Source organism: Microplitis mediator, chromosome 5 (genome assembly GCF_029852145.1).
Source record: "Microplitis mediator isolate UGA2020A chromosome 5, iyMicMedi2.1, whole genome shotgun sequence".
In the NCBI taxonomy this organism is placed as follows: Eukaryota; Metazoa; Arthropoda; class Insecta; order Hymenoptera; family Braconidae; genus Microplitis; species Microplitis mediator.
The window spans coordinates 13,223,467-13,243,276 of record NC_079973.1 but is presented as its reverse complement, the minus strand read 5'-3'; the positions used below and the strand labels follow the sequence as shown (position 1 = coordinate 13,243,276).

Genomic DNA, 19,810 nt, shown 5'->3' with positions numbered 1-19,810 from the left:
GACCTTAGTATGACTGATGCGATTATACCTGTATCTACATGGCAAGATGACGTATTTTATCATTTCAAACAATGAAATTTAAATACCAAGACTCACTATTTTTTTTTTTTCGTATCAATATATTTTAGAGAATCACAGAAGCTCCGAATAAAATTTATTATTTATTTTTATGCGTCCACTCTTTTATTTTCGTTACAAATTTAAAGAATATGAAAAAAAAGTATATTGTTTTCTTTATTTTAAAAAGAGTTTTGAACGACGCACTTGAAAAATGAAAATAAAAATAAAAAAAATACCGAGTGAAATACTGAATGCACCTTGCGGTAGCACGTGTTTAGATCTTCAATCATACAGCTATCATCCCTTTTTCGACGCCTCGACCCCTACTCTAGTCAAAAAATCACGGTGGCAATCGTTCCCCTGTTTATTCAAACTTTTCGGTTCCATTCGGGGGCTTGTTCTTCAATATATATATAAATATATATATATATATGCCTGCCTATCGCAAGAAAAGAGGAAGGGAGGAAGTAATAGAATTTTTTGGCCTATGACAGTGATCCCTGGTACTATAGGTGGGGAAAAACCCAAAACTTGTCCTATGTAGATAATAGTTCAAAGACTACCGGGGTTATTTAAGTTCTCGCATAAGTATAAGCTCTTCAGTTCGAAGTCCAATAGCGCAATAGCTCGTTGCTGTTATCACCAACCTGACTATTTAATAAGTCTGAAGAAAATTTTGTAACGTGAAATATTTTATAAATGTTTAATCAAGTACACAAATAATAATTATTATTCAAATTTATATTGATTAATAAATTGGAAAAAGTTTTTAAAAGTGAATCTTCATCAACTATAAGATTAGTGAAATTACTTTGTAGCTAAAAACAAATAGGATGGTAATGAATATTGAACCGATGGAAAAGATTCCCTTACTTTATAATTATCCTCGCAGCAATTCTCATAAGCATCCAAGACAACGTCATCGAGTAATAGCTGCAGCATATTTGCCCACCGATGTATCTACTGAAATTATTAAAGACGCTGAACTTCAAGAAAACACTGTTCCTGTTGTTCACTGTGTAAGTAACTTAATTATAGTATTTAATAGTAATCTCCAGAGCTACGTTTCTTTGCAGGCCTGTTTGTGTTCACGGAATAAATACTCTAATGCGTAAATATCTGTTTAGTAAAGTTAAATAGTATACAGAATTAATATATTACATACCTGGGCCAGTAAAATAAGAAAAGTCTTAGATCACGTGTAATTGTTGGCCAAGGCTGACAAACATGTGGTCTGATTTTATTACGCTTTTCTTATTTTACTGGCCTAGGTATGTAATGTACTATTCTTAAAGCAAAAATGTTTTACGCGCTCCGAGAAATTTTTGCATTATGAATCGAAAACGAGTCTTCTTGGGGCAAAAATAAATTTTTTTGAGGCAAGAACAATTTTTTTGCCCCGAGAAATTTTTTCTAGTCCTGAAAAAATTTTTGTCTACATTTTATAGTGCAAAATTTTTGATTAATTTTTGTTTTTCTTATCAATTTAAAATAAAGGAACTTTATTATTGAAAAAAAATAACAGATTTTTTTTTTTTCAATTTTTTCTCACCCAGAAAAAAAGTATTTCTTGGCGCAAGAAATTTTTTGCATTATAAATTGAAGACAAAAATTTTTCTAGGGCTAGAAAAAATTTTTTCTCGCCCCAAGAAAATTTTTGTTTTCAAAGTAGAACACAAAAAATTTTCTGGGGACGAGTAAAAATTTTTTGCACCAAGAAATTCTTTTTTTCTGTGTACTTATCATATTCACAATTTTAATTTTGACGATCATAGAACATTGTGAACATGCTGAAAAAGAAAAATTTGGGAACAAGTAGATATTTTTGAGAAAAAATAAGGACTTTTGCTAAATAAAAATCTTTGGAAATCAAAAAATTGATTAAAAAATTACCGACGATATCCTTCGTTCATACATTATATCCAAAGTTATATATACCATATTCCCGCCGCCGATTATAGTTTACGAGTTATACGAAAAATAAAAATTAAAAAAATAAATTTCCTTTGCGGTTTTGGTTGCATAGCTCGAAATTCACTCGAGCGATTGGTTTAAAAATTCGATCATAAATTAAGTCTCAAGAAGTCATATCGATTGCCGCAAACGCGTTCAAATCGGTCGATTCGTCCAAAGATATCCTACGACAAAAGTTTTTTGAGTTAAAAAAACTCAAAAATTTACAATTGATAATGTTTTTGAGCTCTCTGAGCTCATTTATTTCATTCAAATATATATTTGTTTACAGTTAATAAATCTTGGTTGACAAAAATTCCACTACGGCTGGTGGCGATACAGTATCACCATCCAAATACAGATTTGTTAACTCTAAACAAATCATTATTTAATTCAATTAACCATATCTTTGTCTCAAATAAATATTGATTGAGTCCATTAGACCGTTTTTAAGACGAGCGAAAATTAGTAAATTTTTTTTTTGCGGTGGTCTTTTTATAGGATTACTCTTATAACACTTAATATCTTAAATTTAATGAATATTTAACTTTATTGAATTATTTTTCTTATATTTTTCTAGATTAACGTTGTGCACCGAGACGGCAGGTTATTTTGCTTGGATAAACCAGTAACTGCGTCTTATTGGCTAAAATTAATAACCATAGCAAATGATGTTCATAGCGAAAACGTAGTTTTAGTGAAAACCAATGATGGCGTTTATTTGAAAACTATTAAATTAATTCATCCGGGTGAACCATTAATGATGTGGTTCAATCTACAGTTGCTTGAAATAATGAATATTCCAATATATTTGTCACCAGTTAATATGGTACATAAAGACAATTCTTACAGATGTCATATTTGTGATCGATTATTTGCGTATCCAAATCCACTAAAAATGCATCTCGCACTTGATTGTGGTAAATTAGATCAAAGTTATTTATGGAATAAATTAGTGAACAAATACTTGAAATTTCCTTTAGATAAATTTAGGATAGAACTGCCAAAAGAATTCGACTATCAAATGCTTTCAATGCAACATCAAACAAGAAAATCATTATATAGTATCGATATGAAGCACCCGAGAGTTAAACCATCATTAAGACATTACACGCCAACATCGACATCAAGTTTTTCTATTTCTGAAATACCCTCATCAGCAACACCAGTAACTGAAGCACCATCTAGTTCATCGGAGCAAATATCACCGGATACATCAACTAATTTAGCCTTAGAAATTCCAAAATCTCCAGCAACTCTTGATACTGTTGCTCTTAATTCAGCATTTAAGCCTTACCCTTCTAATCATCATCTTACTATGGCAGAAACAAGAACTCACGATTTAATACCACACAGTCCACTATCATTTGATTATCCTCATCATCTAAATGCCATTTTGCAAGCAAGTTTCCGATCCTCAGTACCAATGGCGAACGTTGCAAGTGAAGCTCAAGCAGCAGAAATGGAAATGTTTATTAGCAATCTTGGACGATCAAAAGAAGGACATTATTGTATATGGTGTCGTAAAGTTTATTCACGAAAATATGGATTGAAAATTCACTTACGAACACATACTGGCTATAAACCGTTGAAATGCAGAGTGTGTTCGCGTCCTTTTGGAGACCCTAGTAATCTTAACAAGCATGTTAGATTACATGCCGAAGGTGGTGAAACGCCGTACAAATGTGACCTCTGCGGAAAAGTTCTCGTAAGACGAAGAGATCTTGAAAGACATATGAAGTCGAGACATCAAGACAATGAATATCCCTCCAGTCCATCGCCACGACCATCTTTACCTGACGCATAACAATAATACTTTGATTTTTATCTTTATATTAAAGTCTTAAGGTAAATTATAAGTCAGTTTTTCTATCCTTAGTTGACATTCTTAATTTAGGTAGAGCTAAATAATTATTTGAACGATAAATTTTAGCATGTTAATAAATAACATGAATCCAGCCTCTATAAAATTAAAATTTGTTTCAGCAATGCGTTAGAAAATTTATCATCTAAAGATTATGGCAAGATAATAACTCTATTCTTTACTTCTCTATTTGCAAATAGTTCTATTTCACAATAAATCTATTCATAAATAAAACTATTCCTAAATAAACTCTCTTCTTAAATATTTATAATCCTAAAAAATATTTATTCTTAAATAACTTTATAACCCTGATTAAAAGAAACGATTCAATTTTAATAGCACACAGAAAAAAATGTTGCCTCAAAACCTACCAATTTTTATTATGCTGTCGACCAAACTTGAAACAGGAAGTAAAGCATCCAAAAATTTATTATGCTCCACTAAAAAATTATTATGTCGCATCACAATTATTATAACGTATGGAAATGATTTTTATTAAAGCTTATCGATAAGTTTCTCGCGCGTAGTAAAAGTGTTGTGATACAGCATAATAATTTTTCGCATGAGCAGAATAATTTTTTGGATGCTTCCCTTCCTGTTTCAAGTTTGGTCGACAGCATAATAAAAAATTGGAAGGTTTCGAGGGTTTCAAATCAACCACTTTAGAACCCGACCCCTTTAGATTTAGCTGAAAATTTTTTCTCTTTTCCTACCCCATCAAAAACATTTTTCATAATTTTTTCAAATTTTTTCACCCAACCGAAAAAAAGTTATGAATTTTTTGAAAAAACTGGCTTTTTTTTTTTTTTAATAGCTATAACTTTTTCAAAATTCGACTGATTGGGACGTTTTTTTTTTCCAAAATTTTTGTTTTTAAATGAACTTTTCGAAAAAATACGAAAAAATTATTGCAACCTATCTTCATTGTTTTTTTTTAGATTTTTGAAAAAAATCAAAAATTTTTCAATGTTTACCATTTTTTATTTTTTATTTTTTTTTATTATATAGAACTGTGACATTTTTGCAAATCCTCAAATTTTTTCAGTGATGTTTTTTCAATTTATATTTTTTTTTTCCAATTGAAAAAAATTTTTTTTCAACGCCTTATTTCTAATAACACCATATTAAAAATTTTTGAGTGCTTAGAGAACTTTTAAATTTGGAAAAAAGAAAAAAAAATTTTTTAATGGTAAACATCGAAAAAAGTTGATTTTTTTTCGAAAAATCGAGTTAAAAAATATAATAGCGTTTGGAATAATTTTTTGTATTTTTTTCTGAAAACTGCATTCAAACACAAAGAAAGCGAAAAAAAAAAGTTTTCGTTTGGCCCATTTCTGGACAACTGCCGGAAATTCAAAAAAATTTTCTTTTAACCATAAAACAATGAGTATAGAAGAAATTTTTTTGGATGTTTTTATTGAAACTTGTTGTGTATATTTGCTATATAAAGATCGAATAAACAGAGTTATTATATTGCCAAAATTATTAATACGAATGAAGTAGGGGAAGGGGGGCAAAAGGGGGTACGGTAGGTAAAACGGAGTACCCCCAAAATTTGATAAAAAAAAATTTTATATTTTAAATGGTTTTTAAACATTCCAAAATCACTTCTGTAAATATAATTAAGCGTCATTTTGAATTTTTTTGGTAAACTTTTTCAAAAATCAATTGTCAGTTGAAAAATATTAATGACGTTTGTTTTATGATAAAAACTATTAAAAATTTTTTTTCTTCTTTTGTCTCCAATAAACATGTAAAATATAATTTTTCTTCATGTAAATTACTTACAAAAAACTCAACTTAATCAAATTCGTTTAAAATCCAGAAATTTTTTCTTTTTACCTTTTTTAGGGGGTACCCCACTTAGCCCGCAGAAATAAAAAATTTTTTTTTTCAACGGTAACTGAAAATTTCGTCTATTTACTTTGAATATCATTAAAAAAAGAAAAGATTTAGCGTATTTGAGTCCTCGAAAACTTGGTATTTCCTTAAGTACCCCCTTTTGCCCCTCCCTCCTCTATATGTTATTAATTTATTTTTGTTAAGTGATAAGTTTTTGATCTGGATAAAAGTTTACCAGTGTGTTTTCAATGAATATTTTTTTTACTAAAATTCCAAATTTTTCTATTTTCCCGCGACGTTGTTCTTAAGATAGAAAAATTCGGAATTTATATTTTATTTTCAATTTAAAAAAAAACAAAAAAAAAACTTTTAATATTCGTATTGCAATGAAAATTTGATATAACCATTTAATTAGTCAAATAAGTCAGATTGTGTCAATTCTAGTCATAACTCTTAATCTATTAGAATAAAAAATTGAACATCTAAGGCTGGCCTTAAGTATACTATATATTTTAAAAGAAGTAAAAACAAAATAAATCTTTTTCTACTTACACCCCGGTAAATAATGTATTAATCATGACTAAGGAATCATTAGCATAGTACGTAACATTAAATCATAATATCTTAGCCGTAAATTTAAATAACACTTAATGTAATGTTATTAGCAGCGTTACTTGTCTACTTAAAATATCTTTACCTAAAGTGAGTATTAATTTCTCTATTATTTACCTACACTCCAACTCTACTTAATTGCAACTCTATTCGATAATATGGATTGCACACATTGTTATATGTTAATGAAAAGAGTGGGCTAAACCTGAGTAAAATTGTCACTGAATAAAGACTATTCATTTTAGGTAGACATGTAACATTGCTATGCTATTTATAAGAATATTAGTAAATCAATTGTTAAACTATTTTGTAACATTGTTTATACTGTAATATATATTGAATATGTACAATAATGTAAATGTAATAATATTACGAGACTGATCATAATATTTAATTTTATTTTATACCCTGAACTTAAATAAAAAGTTTTTTAATTCAATTTGTTGCTTGATTTTCTCAATATTTATAGTAAAATATATATTTTCGAATATATTGTTTGTCCCTATTTTGATAAAATTGTTTAATTTGTTCAATACTCATATATTTTTGTCCGACGATATCTTCAAAATGAATTAACCGATTTGCATATTCTTCGCGGCAATCGATAGGGCTTCTTGAGACTTAAATTTGATTAAATTTTGAAACAAATCGGTCGCATTTATTAGTAGCTATTAGAAGCAAACAGCTCTCTATCAGGATTACCAAAATATTTTTTAATTTTATTAAAAGCTCACAAGAAAGCAGAGAATGTACACGGAAAAAAATTTGAAATATTGCAATCTCACAATGTATTCAAGTTACTATTTCATACTGTAATTTTCCGTACATTTTCTTCAAGTATTAATTTTTACGCATTAAAATTTACAGTTTCATCTAGTGATATTTATTTTTTTTTCTTCGATTTTCGTATAATATCACTTGAATAGCAACAAATACTATTGAGGCATGTGAATCTTACACTGTAAAAATGGACCCAGAGAACTTTACACGGCTGTGTAGTGTGAAATAACGGTGTGAAATTTTTTCGGTGTAAATTTTTAATCCGTGTAATTTTAACACGGTGTAATCTACTTTTTTACACCACTTCGTATTACTCGTTGTAATTTTAATTAACGAGCAACAAACGATTATTGAATATTTTTAACTATGTACTTAATTAAAAACTACATTAATTTTTTGTTCTTGTATAAAAATTCAATGGTCAAATATTTTGTGTCAATTATTTGACACCATTAAGTGGATATTTAACTAAAGTTTAATGTGTTGTCTGATCTCAACAATTTTTAAACCCGTATTATTATTTAACACAATAATAATGTGTGAAATTAACACAAAAAATTGAGTGGACCGGTTGGGACATGTTAATTGTGTTAAATTTAACACAAATTTTTCAACTGTGTTGAAATTTTTCTTCTTAACGCAAAGTTATCATGAATTATAAACTTACACGTTTGGCGATGTAAAAATTTTAAATTCACACCGCCTAAATTTAACACCGAAATTGATGTAATTTTTACACTACACCGGGTCCAAAAATTTTTTACAGTGTACAGCTCTAATTAGTGATGTTTATTTTTTTAATTTATTAGACATATGTTTTTCAGGGTAACTTTTCTTGATCAATAATTATCATAGAATTAAAATGATAAATAAACAAATTACAATTGATTATTTGTTAATGATCACTTTATAAGCATACTATTTATTTATTTATTTAAAATCAAATAATGTCAAACATCAGATACTTAATGTATGACAACATTTTTATTAGAGAAATGTAAAAGGCTTCAGAAAAAAACTTCAAACCAAAATAAAATATACTTGAAGAGCTTGCGTTAAGATTTCAGCGTCAGAATTTATTAATTTTCATACTTTGCATTGTGATGTATGTCGTTAATTAATGGCGAGTAAGATTTCATACGATTCAATTTATAGAAATTTACGTGACACTATTCCCAGAATGCCCAAGTTATTGGGATCAAGCACACGATTATTCATTTTAAAATGATTATAGCATTCAAACAAATGATTATAGCAAAAGCCACATACTTTTGTTTTGCTAAACTAACAAATAATTAAAATGATTTTACAAAGATCATTTAACTTTTTCGGCGAAGCTATCAGATTTATCACGAAATTTTATAAGAACTTCTTTGTATACATTTAATGTTATTTTTTCCGGATAAGTCATAATTTAATGTACTAAAATATGTCCAAAATCATACCAGCTCTTCGTCCTTATGGTCCCTTTCGATCCCCATATATTTTTATCTATCTCGTTCTTTACACGGAAAGAAAACTATAGGAAGTTTTGCTATGCATTATGGGAATAGTTCCCATAATGGTATAGGAATTGTACCCATACTATTATAGGGATGCTTCCCATATATTATGGGATCCATCCCTATAATAGTATGGGTAAAATTCCTATACCATTATTGGAACCATTCCCATAATGGTATGGGAGTAGTTCCTATACCAATATGGGAACCATTCCCATAATACTATGGAAACTATTCCCATATCATTATTGGAACCATTCCCATAATGGTATTGGAACCATTCCCATAATGGTATGGGAACTATTCCTATAATATTGTAGGAACTATTTCTATAATGTTATGGGAACCATTCCCATAATATCATGAAAATGTTTTTTTGCAAAATAGTGTAGAAATTTCCTTCATGATATGGAAAGATTCAAATAAAGTGTCTTCGACGCTACATTTATTAAAAAAAATAAAAATTTTATTAAAAATTTTAGTGTTTTTGCCAAATGCAAATTTTTTTTTCAATGTTTGAATTTTTGCTTTCATATTTAATAATATTTCTGTGTATTGTAGAAGTGATTTTCACACCTTTCTTTAAATTAATTTTTTCATGAAAGTATAGAAACTATTCCCATAATATTATAGGAATGATTCCCATAATGGTATAGGAACGATTTCTATACTATTATGGGAACCATTCCTATAATATTATGGGAATAGTTACCATAATGGTATAGAAATAGTTCCTATAATTTTATGGGAATGGTCCCTATAATTTATGGGAATGGTTTCTATAATTTATAGAAATAGTTCCCATATATTATGGGAATGATTCCCATAATATTATAGAAAGTATTCCTATAAATTATAGGAACCATTCCTATAATTAGAGGAACCATTCCCATAACGTTATGGGTATCATTCCCATAATTATAGGAACTATTCCTATAATTATGGGAAACATTCCTATAATTATAGGAACTGCTCCCATAATTTATGGTCGTAATTCCTATGATGGTATAGGAAAAAATTTCACAAAATTATGGAAACAGTTTCCATAATTTTCTTTCCGTGTACTTTGAATCATATTATCAACAAAAAAATTTTAAAAACACAGTTTTCAATATTTTTCGCTGATATTTTATATATTATTGCTCTGATCTGAGTCAAAACTCATTTAAATTTTTATTTTTATTACTGACATTGATTTCTACCTCAATTTATTTACTTTATTGAACCTAATCAGGACTAAAAATTTACAAACCGCATTAATAATTTTCGATTCTTAAATTTTCAAACTTTAACATAAAACGTAACTTGTCAGAGCTTACAAGGCTCATAAAACAACAATCGCATGTAAAAGCATTTTCGAGCTCGAAAATATATTCACAGTGATGTTTTCCAGTTCCTTGAACTCGAAAACAGCGGGAAGTTTTGGGGCTGGCCCGCAGGGTCAACCGACGCCCAGATTTTTTATTGTATTTTTATCGACGTGAGCTTCAATCAATGATAATTTTAATTTTGAAGCAATAAAAAAATTTTATGATGTCCAAAGTTGAGAAATATCATGATTTTCAGACAGTGTGATTTTGCAATGCAAATATCTTCGAAATGGTTGAATCTGCGGCAATTTTGAATCAGACCTTTTTTGTAGAACATTCAATTTCCAACAAAAAACTGTATAGAGAATTTTCGAATTCTAATTAGTTGACATGCTATTTAATTCAGAACAAGCGAAAACAAGTTCTTTGAATTGTATCAAACTTTGACGTTCGATATCTTGTGAATGGTTGAATTTATGCCAAAATCGTAGAAGAACTTTTTTGTAGATCAGTAAACTTGCTACAAAATCTTTAAAAAGAGATTTTCTGTATCTTGATTCGTTCGAAAGTTATATATTTTTCACTATTTTACTAAATGAAAAATCGAAAATTACCAACAGCCACCTCTAAATATCAATATTGAGAGCTCAAATTTTCACTGGCTCAAATTTTAAGATACCCTTTAGATTTTTCAACGTTCTTCAAAAAGAAAAAAATAATCCCCTAATTTGAAACAGTCTAATATAATAATTTTTTGATGATAAATTCAAATGTCGAAACTTGGAAAATTTGTATAAAAATATTTTACCGTTTAAAAAACATTGTAAAATCAATTATTAAGGTAAATGTCCCGAAACCGGAACGACGAAGGGTATACGACTGATTTTTGTCGTTTTAAAAATATTCTAATAATTATAAACCAAAATAATTCATTACATCATATAGAATAGACATTTACCGATTCGAAAATAATCAAATTAGTTCATTTTTCTTAAATTTAATATAAAAAAAAAATTTATTTCTATGACACCCAAAAGACCCAATACCGGAACGCTGAAATAGCCTTGTCCCAATACGGGACAAGGCTATTCGGTTGCCCTAATACCGGAACATTCAATAAAATGAGTTATTTTTTGCATTCATTCATAGTGAAAATATTAACAATTATTAAATTCGATGTGTGCAAATTTTTTTTTTATAAAAAAATTAGATGTAAAATTGAATATCTCAGAAACTATTGAAATTTTATCGAGACAAATTAGTATCATTATGTTTGGGATTTAATAACGAACAAAATGAATTTTGACCGAAGTCTCTACGACGAATAGTTGCTGAGATAAAAATTATTGAAGCGCGAAAAACGAAAAAGCGCGTCATTTTGTCCACGCGCGTATAAACAAAAGGCTGTACCTCGGTCGCATATCAATATTTTTAGAAATTTTTCTTCATGTTCTATTGGTAAATCATATATCAACCATAAAAAAAATTGGTAACTTCCAAAAAAATTTTTTCGAATTTAAAATTTAAAAAAAGTAAAAATCACTTTTTGTTAATTAAAAAATAGAAAAAATAATAAATAAATAAAATGACCTGATGGATAATTTTGTTTGACCAATTATCTAAACAATTACGGGTAATGACAGTTAAAAAAAATTTTTTTTCATAAGAAAATACGTTTTAAAAATTTTCGGAATTTATCAACAATTAAAAAAAAAAATATTTTTTTTGATACGACTTAAATTCATCTCGCGAAATTCTGAATCGAATGGTATAAACTAATTTTGATCGATTTTTTGAAATTTTTGCTTTATAATTTTCAGTATGAAGACTTAAAAAAATTTCTTGCTACAGAACTTCGACTTCGGATATCTTTGGAAATTGCTAGAGAGAGAAAGTGGGCATAAGACGTAGTGACTTTCTATAAAAGATTAAGTCCGTGCGTATCTCCACGGTCAGATTGTGGATTGAATTTAAGTCAAGTTTTCGTTTTAAATTCTTTCCAACATTTTAATAAAAAAATTTTTCAAAATCGGTTTATAAAAGCGCCTTTTCTGATCTTGCACTGTTTTTTCGTGCACATCGACTGGACTATAAATAAAAAAAATGCATGCTTATAAATTTCAAAATTCAGTACATGCATTTTTTAAAATTTTATCGTTTTAATTTATTAAATTTTTTTATATGTAATTAAAAAATTGTCGTATGTTTGCTACATTTACACTCATAAAAAAATTAATGAAAAAGTTTAAAAAAAAAATCGTTAAAATTCAAAAAATTATTACTTCGAAAGTACTTAATATTAAGAGCTCAACTCCTCAGGAAATCTTCTTGTTGAGAATCACGCCACAAAATTTGAACAAAATCTGTGGGGGCTATACTCCAAAAAAAATTTTAATCAGTGGAATCCCAGGTAGAAATTTTTCGGACTTTTTTCTAAAAAAAAAACTCTGAAACTCTGAAACAAAGTCTTTGGAACTTTGAAAAAGTCTTTAGAACTGAGTTTTTCAGAGAAAATTCCGAAAAATTTCCTCCAGGGATCATCTCTCACTTACGTGCCTCAGTTGTATCGATAATATAGAACTAGTCATTATCATCAGAAAAAAAATCATTTAGTTTATTATTATTGCGCATGTGCGAGTTCTATCCTCAGCGAACTTGTACAAATTTATGTTGAAAGAAAATCGACATAACAAATTAAACAGTAAGTTACATAATTATTTTATCAATTAAATTTTTTATAATTAATATTTAATTTTTACAAAAATATCAAAGTTGATTATAATAATTTAATACGCTAAGTAAATTACAACAATTTTATCTCAAACACACAAATTGGGGTTATCTCTGTGATGTAACAGTCATGTCAAATACTATTCATTGAATAAATATATATATTTTAATATATTTAATTGTTTTAAGTAAAAAAATGGCAACACTAGCAAGAACTCTTCGGCCAGTTTTCCGGTGTCTCCGGAGTCAAACGAGATCTTATGCCGAAGCATCTGGGAATGAAATGAAATTCACATTTGCTGGTGCCAACCAAGTATGTATTGTCGATTAAAAAGTATTTAAATAAATATATTCATTTACTAATTAATTATTTATCATTAACAGGTTTTCTATGACAATGTTAGTATTCGTCAAGTAGACGTTCCTTCATTCTCTGGGTCATTTGGTATCTTACCTAAACACGTACCCACCTTGGCTGTTCTTAAACCTGGAGTTGTAACCGTTTATCAAGATGATGGTTCAACTAAAAAAGTATTTGTGTCTTCTGGAACCGTTACCATAAACGAAGATTCTAGTGTTCAAGTAAAGTTATTTTTATTCATATTTTTTTAGCATGACAAGTCGCTCCAAAACTGCTCTGTGCACAGACGACTCTATAGCATTTCTCCACCTGAATCGGCAGATTTCCATGTCTACTTAGATCCTCACTACCATGATCCTGAAGTTAGCAGACAATTAGTAATTTTCGGATTTTTTTTTTCAACTAATCAATTACAAAAAAACTAAAACTAAAAATATACACATGTAGAAAATTTGAAAAACTACAGGTGCAATTTTTTCAAATATTTCTTTTTATGGTTTATCATCTAAAAACAATTCAAAAATTATTAGACGTCTGGTAACTTCAATATCATCTCACTACCTCGTACCTAATAGCCAGACTCAAAAATTTCTTGATTCAAAGATTTCTTTACTCCATTCCATCATTATTTCAAGACCTCTACCCAAATTTTTGAGAAAAAGTAAACAGCTCTGTAAGCAAGAAAATGCTTAATTTTTCTCAAAAATTGGGGTAGAGTTGTCTTGGAATAATGGGGTCATGGAGTAAAGAAATCTTACAATCAAGAAATTTTTGAGCTGAGCTGTTAGGTCTAATGATTTTTGAATAAAGTTGGTACGAGGAATGAGGATCTGAGTAAACATGGAAATCTGCCCATTTCTCCACCTAAAAGGTGTCTGTCGTAAAATAAAACTATTCTTGAATTGATTACTCCAAAACATCTCCAGACGAACTCTCCTTAAGCTCAAGCTTTACTCCGAAACGTCTATTCAATGACAAGACTATCCGATATAACACTATTAATTAGAGATTTAATTAAAAAATCATCAATAACTGAAAAAACATGTTAGTCAAAGGAGGGAAGGGGTCTGAGACATTTTAAAAAGAGGATATTTCTATGATTTTTTTTTTTAGAGTGCCTTTGTTATTAAGATTCTCAAATTTTCATAAAAAAATATTGAAAAACAAGCCAGTGGTAGTGGGGAGAGACGAGTCACCTCAAAAAAAAAAGTCTCCATACCGTAGGCAGAATAACTCATGACTGCTTCATCTGAAATCAAAAAAACCAAAAAAATTTCTTTAGTACATAAGTTCATCTTGGATTTGAATGAAGATAAACAAAATATTTATTTTTGAATTTTTGGTAAAGGTGCAGTCAAAAAAACTCTGATTTTTGCCAAAAATTGCTCCTTTTGTTTAATTAAAAAATAACGGCATGAAACTTTTTTTTTTATGTGACTCGACTCTCCCCACTACCACTGGCTTATTTTTCAATATTTTTTTATGAAAATTTAGCAGAATATTCTTGGAATGCTGTTTAATAATGTCTCAAATTTTATGAATGTTAAGAAGGGTCTACAGTAATTTTTGTCCAAGCTTTTTCTCAAACTAAACCTCTAAACGCAAAACTGAGAACGAGGCTCGATACATTACTCTATAAACTACCAGTCGACGTTTTGATTTTTGAAAAATATTCATTTGTTTAAGAAAAAAACGTGGACAAAGTTTCCATTTACTGCGCAAGTACTAGTACTGGATAGTTCCGTTTGTTGACTTGAGTGTGATAAAAAAAATATTTCAGACCCCTCATAATAAAAAAGGTACTCTGAAAAAAAAATAACAAAAATGTCCTCTTTTTTTTATATCTCAGACCCCGTTTCCTTCTTAACATGGAAATTCACGTATTTTTTCAGTTATCGATGATTTTTTATGAGTCAATAATACCGGCACACAAAAAAAAAAAGTTGTCTGTACTTTTGACGGGACCGGTATATCTTTATGTATTTCGACCCGCTGAATCCGAATCTGAGGTCAATTTGACCCGTACACCGTCAAATTTTCGAGAAAACTTTGAAAAACTGAAAAAAATGACGAAAATTGGCAGTTTAGGTGATTTAAAAAAATTTTTTGACCTAAAACAAGCATGATTTTTATGTATTTCGACCCGCTAAATACTTATCTGAAGTTGATTTAGACCATAAGCCGTTAAAAGTTTAAGTAAATTCCAAAAAAAACCCTGAAAAATTGCAAAAAATTCCAGAAATTGTGTTGAAAAAAATTTTATAAAATTAGATCAATCATGATTCTCATGTATTTTGATCCGCCGAATATAAATCTCGAACTTCTTTAGACAATAATCTCTAAAAATCTAAATAAATGGCAAAAAAAAAAACCACTCAAAATTAAAAAAAATTTAAGTCTGTTATAATAAAAATCAATTTTTAAATAAAAATAAAAAATTTTTAACATGTTATCCGATCTGTGGAATATAAATTTAAAATTCCACCAAGACACTAGTGTAATAAAAACAATATCAAAATAAGTAGAATTAACTAAAATTTTTTGAGGTTTTAGATAAAAAAACTTTTAATTTATATTCCACAGATCGGATAACATGTTAAAAATTTTTTATTTTTATTTAAAAATTGATTTTTATTATAACAGACTTAAATTTTTTTTAATTTTGAGTGGTTTTTTTTTGCCATTTATTTAGATTTTTAGAGATTTCTGGGCCATAGAAGTTCGAGATTTATATTCGGCGGATCAAAATACATGAGAATCATGATTGATCTAATTTTATAAAATTTTTTTCAACACGATTTCTTGAATTTTTTGCTTTTTTTTGCAATTTTTCAGGGTTTTTTGGAATTTACTTAAACTTTTAACGGCTTACAGTCTAAATAAACTTCAGATAAGGATTTAGCGAATCGAAACACATAAAAGTCATAGTTGGTTAAGTTCAAAAAAATTTTTTAAATCACCTAAACTGCCGATTTTCGTCATTTTTTTCGGTTTTTCAAAGTTTTCTCGAAAATTTGACGGTGTACGGGTCAAATGGACCTCAGGCTCGGATTCAGCGGGTCGAAATACATAAAGATATACCGGTCCCGTCAAAAGTACAGACAACTTTTTTTTTTTTTGTGTGCCGGTGTAATGAATAGTGTTATTTCGTTTAGTCTTGGGGTTAAATAGAAAAGTTTCGGAGTTAAGATTGAGCTTGAGGAGAGTTATTCCGGATAGAGTTGTTTTGGAGTAATCAATTCAAGAATAGTTTTATTTTACGACAGACATATTTTCATTGGAGAAATGCTAAAGAGTTGTGTGTGCACAGAGAGGTTTTGGAGCGACTTGTCATAAGGCCATTTTCTTTCTACGATGAAAAATTATAATTTGCTTACATTTATTAATTTATAGATTTTAGCTGAAGAAGCACATCCTGTTGAAAATATTGACAATTCAGCAGCAAGAGATATTCTAAGCAAAGCTCAGCAACAATTAAATTCAGCTTCATCAGACAAAGACAAAGCTGAAGCTGCTATTGCCGTTGAAGTTGCTGAAGCATTAGTCCAAGCATCTGCTTAAATTATTGTATTTAATTAAACAAAAAAAAGTAACTACAACAATTGATTTGTTAATTCATTAATGAATTATAATTAGCGACATGCGTTAATTTTTAATTTATTGTAACACAGTAACATACCGTGTTTAAATATTTAAATTAGTGATGTTAATAAACGTCATTCTAACAGTTCATTGTTGTTATTCTGTATAATACAAAAATAGAAAAAAAAATGTTTAAACTTGAATTTATCTCAGTTATTTATTTATTTATTTATTTATTTACTTAGTATTAAAATCAAAATCATGATAGAGATAGATATTTTTTAAGTGTATTCATTCTAATGATCATGAAGCTAACAGTCAATTTAAAATTTTCGGATTTTTTTTTTTAACAAATCAATTACAAAAAAAAAAAAAATCTGTCTATCGGTTGACCCTGCGGGCCAGCCCTAAAACTTCCCGCTGTTTTCGAGTTTAAGGAGCTCTACAACATTGTTGGAAATACATTTTCGAGGTCGAAAATACGTTTGTATTCCATTGTTTTCGAAAAAAAACCGTTTTTAGCATTTCTTTCTCCCACGATATCTCAAGAACGAATTAACCGATTTTAATGGTTGAGGCGGCAATTGACGTATTTTCTTGAGTTTTAGAGCTGATCAGATTTTAGAATTGATCTAATGAGTCACTTCAAAGATAATCGAAAAAAAACATTTTTTTTGCCATTTTTAACTTCCCGCTAAGAAAATTGAAAATTTTCAAAAATTCGGGAAGTTATTGGTTTCGGTCCGATTTACGAAAATCAAATTTCCATCAGATGTCGACGATTTGAAGTCCTAGGAAGCTATTCTGACTAATTTCAAGATGATGTCCGAGTGTATGTATGTATGAATGTATGTACGTACGTACGCACGTATGTAAATACCTCTATCTTTTGAACGGATGAACCGATTTTGAACTTTAAGGTGTCATTCGACGCGGCTTGTCAATATCTTAAAGCTGTAAGAAATTGAGCTTGATCGGTAGGGCTCGTTCAGAGATATTCCAAAAATAAAATATTTTTAAAAATGTTTTTTTTTTGATAACTTGTAATGTGCTCGATGGATTGATTTCAAAATCGACTGGGCTCTGAAGCTTTAGAAGCCGCGTCGAATGCCACCTCAACCATCAAAATTGGCTCATTCGTTCAAGAGAAACCGTTGTCGAAAGAATTAAAAAAATTTTTTTTTTTATTTTTTTTGAAATATCTCAAAAACGACCCGATAAATCGAATTCAAAATTCGATCAGCTTTTGAACTTGATAAAACGCGTCGATTGCCACCTCAACCGTCTCAATCGGTTTATTCGTTTGGGAGATATCGTTAGAGAAAAAATGGTGAAAAACGTTTTTTTTTCCAAAAAAAACAGCATACAAACGTATTTTCGAGTTCGAAGAGCTCGAAAATGTATTCACAATGAAGTTTTCGAGGTTCTTGAGCTCGAATACAGCGGGAAGTTTTAGGGCTGGCCCGCAGGGTCAACTGATAGACCGATTTTTTTTTAAATCATTATTTCCTTACGCTAACAAAATGGTGAAAAAAAATTTTTTAAAAATGTTTAATTAGTTGAGGTGGCATTCGACGCGGCTTATAAAGCTCTAGAGCCCAGTCTATTTTGGAATCAATCCATCGAGCACATTAAAAGTTATAAAAAAAAAACACTTTTGAAAAAATTTTATTTTTGGAATATCTCTGAACGAGCCCTACCGATCAAGCTCAATTTTCTTTCAGCTTCAAGGTATTGAGAAACCGCGTCGAATGACACCTTAAAGTTCAAAATCGGTTCATCCGTTCAAAAGATACAGGTATTTACATACGTACGTACGTACATACATACATACATACACTCTAGGGTGGCCCAAAAAAACCGACTATTTTTTTTTTTTTCTAGTCTCTAATGAAAATTTGTTAGTTTAAGATGTTTTAAGAGGCCATTCCAAAAATCAGCTCGATTAAAAATTTTCAAGAGGTCGCTCGCGAATTTTGAAAATATCAAAAATGATCGAAATTCGGATTTTTTTTTTCTAAATGTCTTCTTTCTCGTGGCAGCTATAGTTTATATTTATGAAATCATGACTACGCTGAATATTTGAGCCGAAAATTCAAATATTTAAACGGCGCTCAAGAATTTTGAATATTAACTGATAATATGTAACTAATACCTTGAATTAGTTTCTGTATTTTTTTATAACTCAATTACTGTCATTATGATACAAATTGATAGTAAAAAAATTGAGAAGGTTTATTATTAATATTCAAGGGTCGCTCGAAAACATCCAAGAGACAGTACTCGGAAACATTCGAAATTCTTGAGCGACGTTTAAATATTTTAATTTTGAGCTGAAATTTTCAGGGTAGTCATAATTTCATAAATATAAACTATAGCTGCCACGAGAAAGAAGAAATTTAGAACAAAAAAATCCTAATTTCGATCATTTTTTATATTTTCAAAATTCGTGAGCGACCTCTTAAAAATTTTTTATCGAGCTGATTTTTGGAGAGGCGTCTTGGAACATCTTAAACTAACAAATTTTCATTAGAAACTTGAAAAAAAAAATAGTCGGTTTTTTTGGGCCACCCTAATACACTCGGACATCATTTTGAAATTATTCAGAATAGCTTCCTAGCACCTCAAAACGTCGACATCTGATGAAAATTCGATTTTCGTAAATCGGACCGAAACCAATAACTTCCCGAATTTTTGAAAATTTACAATTTTCTTAGCGGGAAGTTAAAAATGATGATTAACAATTGAATAAGTTTTTGAAAAACGGTGATGCAACGCTTAATCCCGCGAAATCATATTCTTTGAAGTGTCTAGATGACACCAGAATGTTTTCAAATTTTTTAATTGATATTTAATTGCAAAATAGTATATTGTACAACTAGTGCGTTAAGTCCAACACCGCACGAATTGGACATACTTTTTTTTTTATTATTAATGCGATATGAGTACTATTTTAGTGCTCGCTGTTTTGTTCCCCAAGTAGCTTTTTGCTGATTCAACTGTTACCGCTACATTTTGTGGGTTATACGATAATCTGCATTCGGCAAGTGAATTTGAGTGCGACAAGTAAACTTGTCGCACTCAAATTTACTTGTCGCACGCAGATAATCGTATAACGCACACAAATGTCGTGAAAACAGTTGAATGGGCAAACAACTATATGGCGACCAAAAGAGCGAGCACTAAAATAGTACTCATATCGCATGAATGATAA

At 29.3% G+C, this 19,810-nt stretch overlaps 2 protein-coding genes across 2 annotated transcripts; both read left to right on the top strand.

Annotated features, from left to right (window-relative positions):
- The first annotated feature begins 632 nt into the window (after positions 1-632).
- LOC130668518 (sal-like protein 1) lies at positions 633-6,737 on the top strand. The gene is made up of 2 exons (XM_057470852.1): positions 633-1,079; positions 2,594-6,737. The coding sequence occupies exons 1-2, from the start codon at positions 894-896 to the stop codon at positions 3,818-3,820; spliced, it is 1,413 nt and encodes a 470-aa protein (XP_057326835.1). The 5' UTR covers positions 633-893; the 3' UTR covers positions 3,821-6,737.
- A 5,736-nt stretch (positions 6,738-12,473) lies between these two features.
- On the top strand, positions 12,474-16,799 carry LOC130668421 (ATP synthase subunit delta, mitochondrial). The gene is made up of 4 exons (XM_057470709.1): positions 12,474-12,624; positions 12,843-12,966; positions 13,038-13,235; positions 16,408-16,799. The coding sequence occupies exons 2-4, from the start codon at positions 12,850-12,852 to the stop codon at positions 16,573-16,575; spliced, it is 483 nt and encodes a 160-aa protein (XP_057326692.1). The 5' UTR covers positions 12,474-12,624; positions 12,843-12,849; the 3' UTR covers positions 16,576-16,799.
- Positions 16,800-19,810: the final 3,011 nt, after the last annotated feature.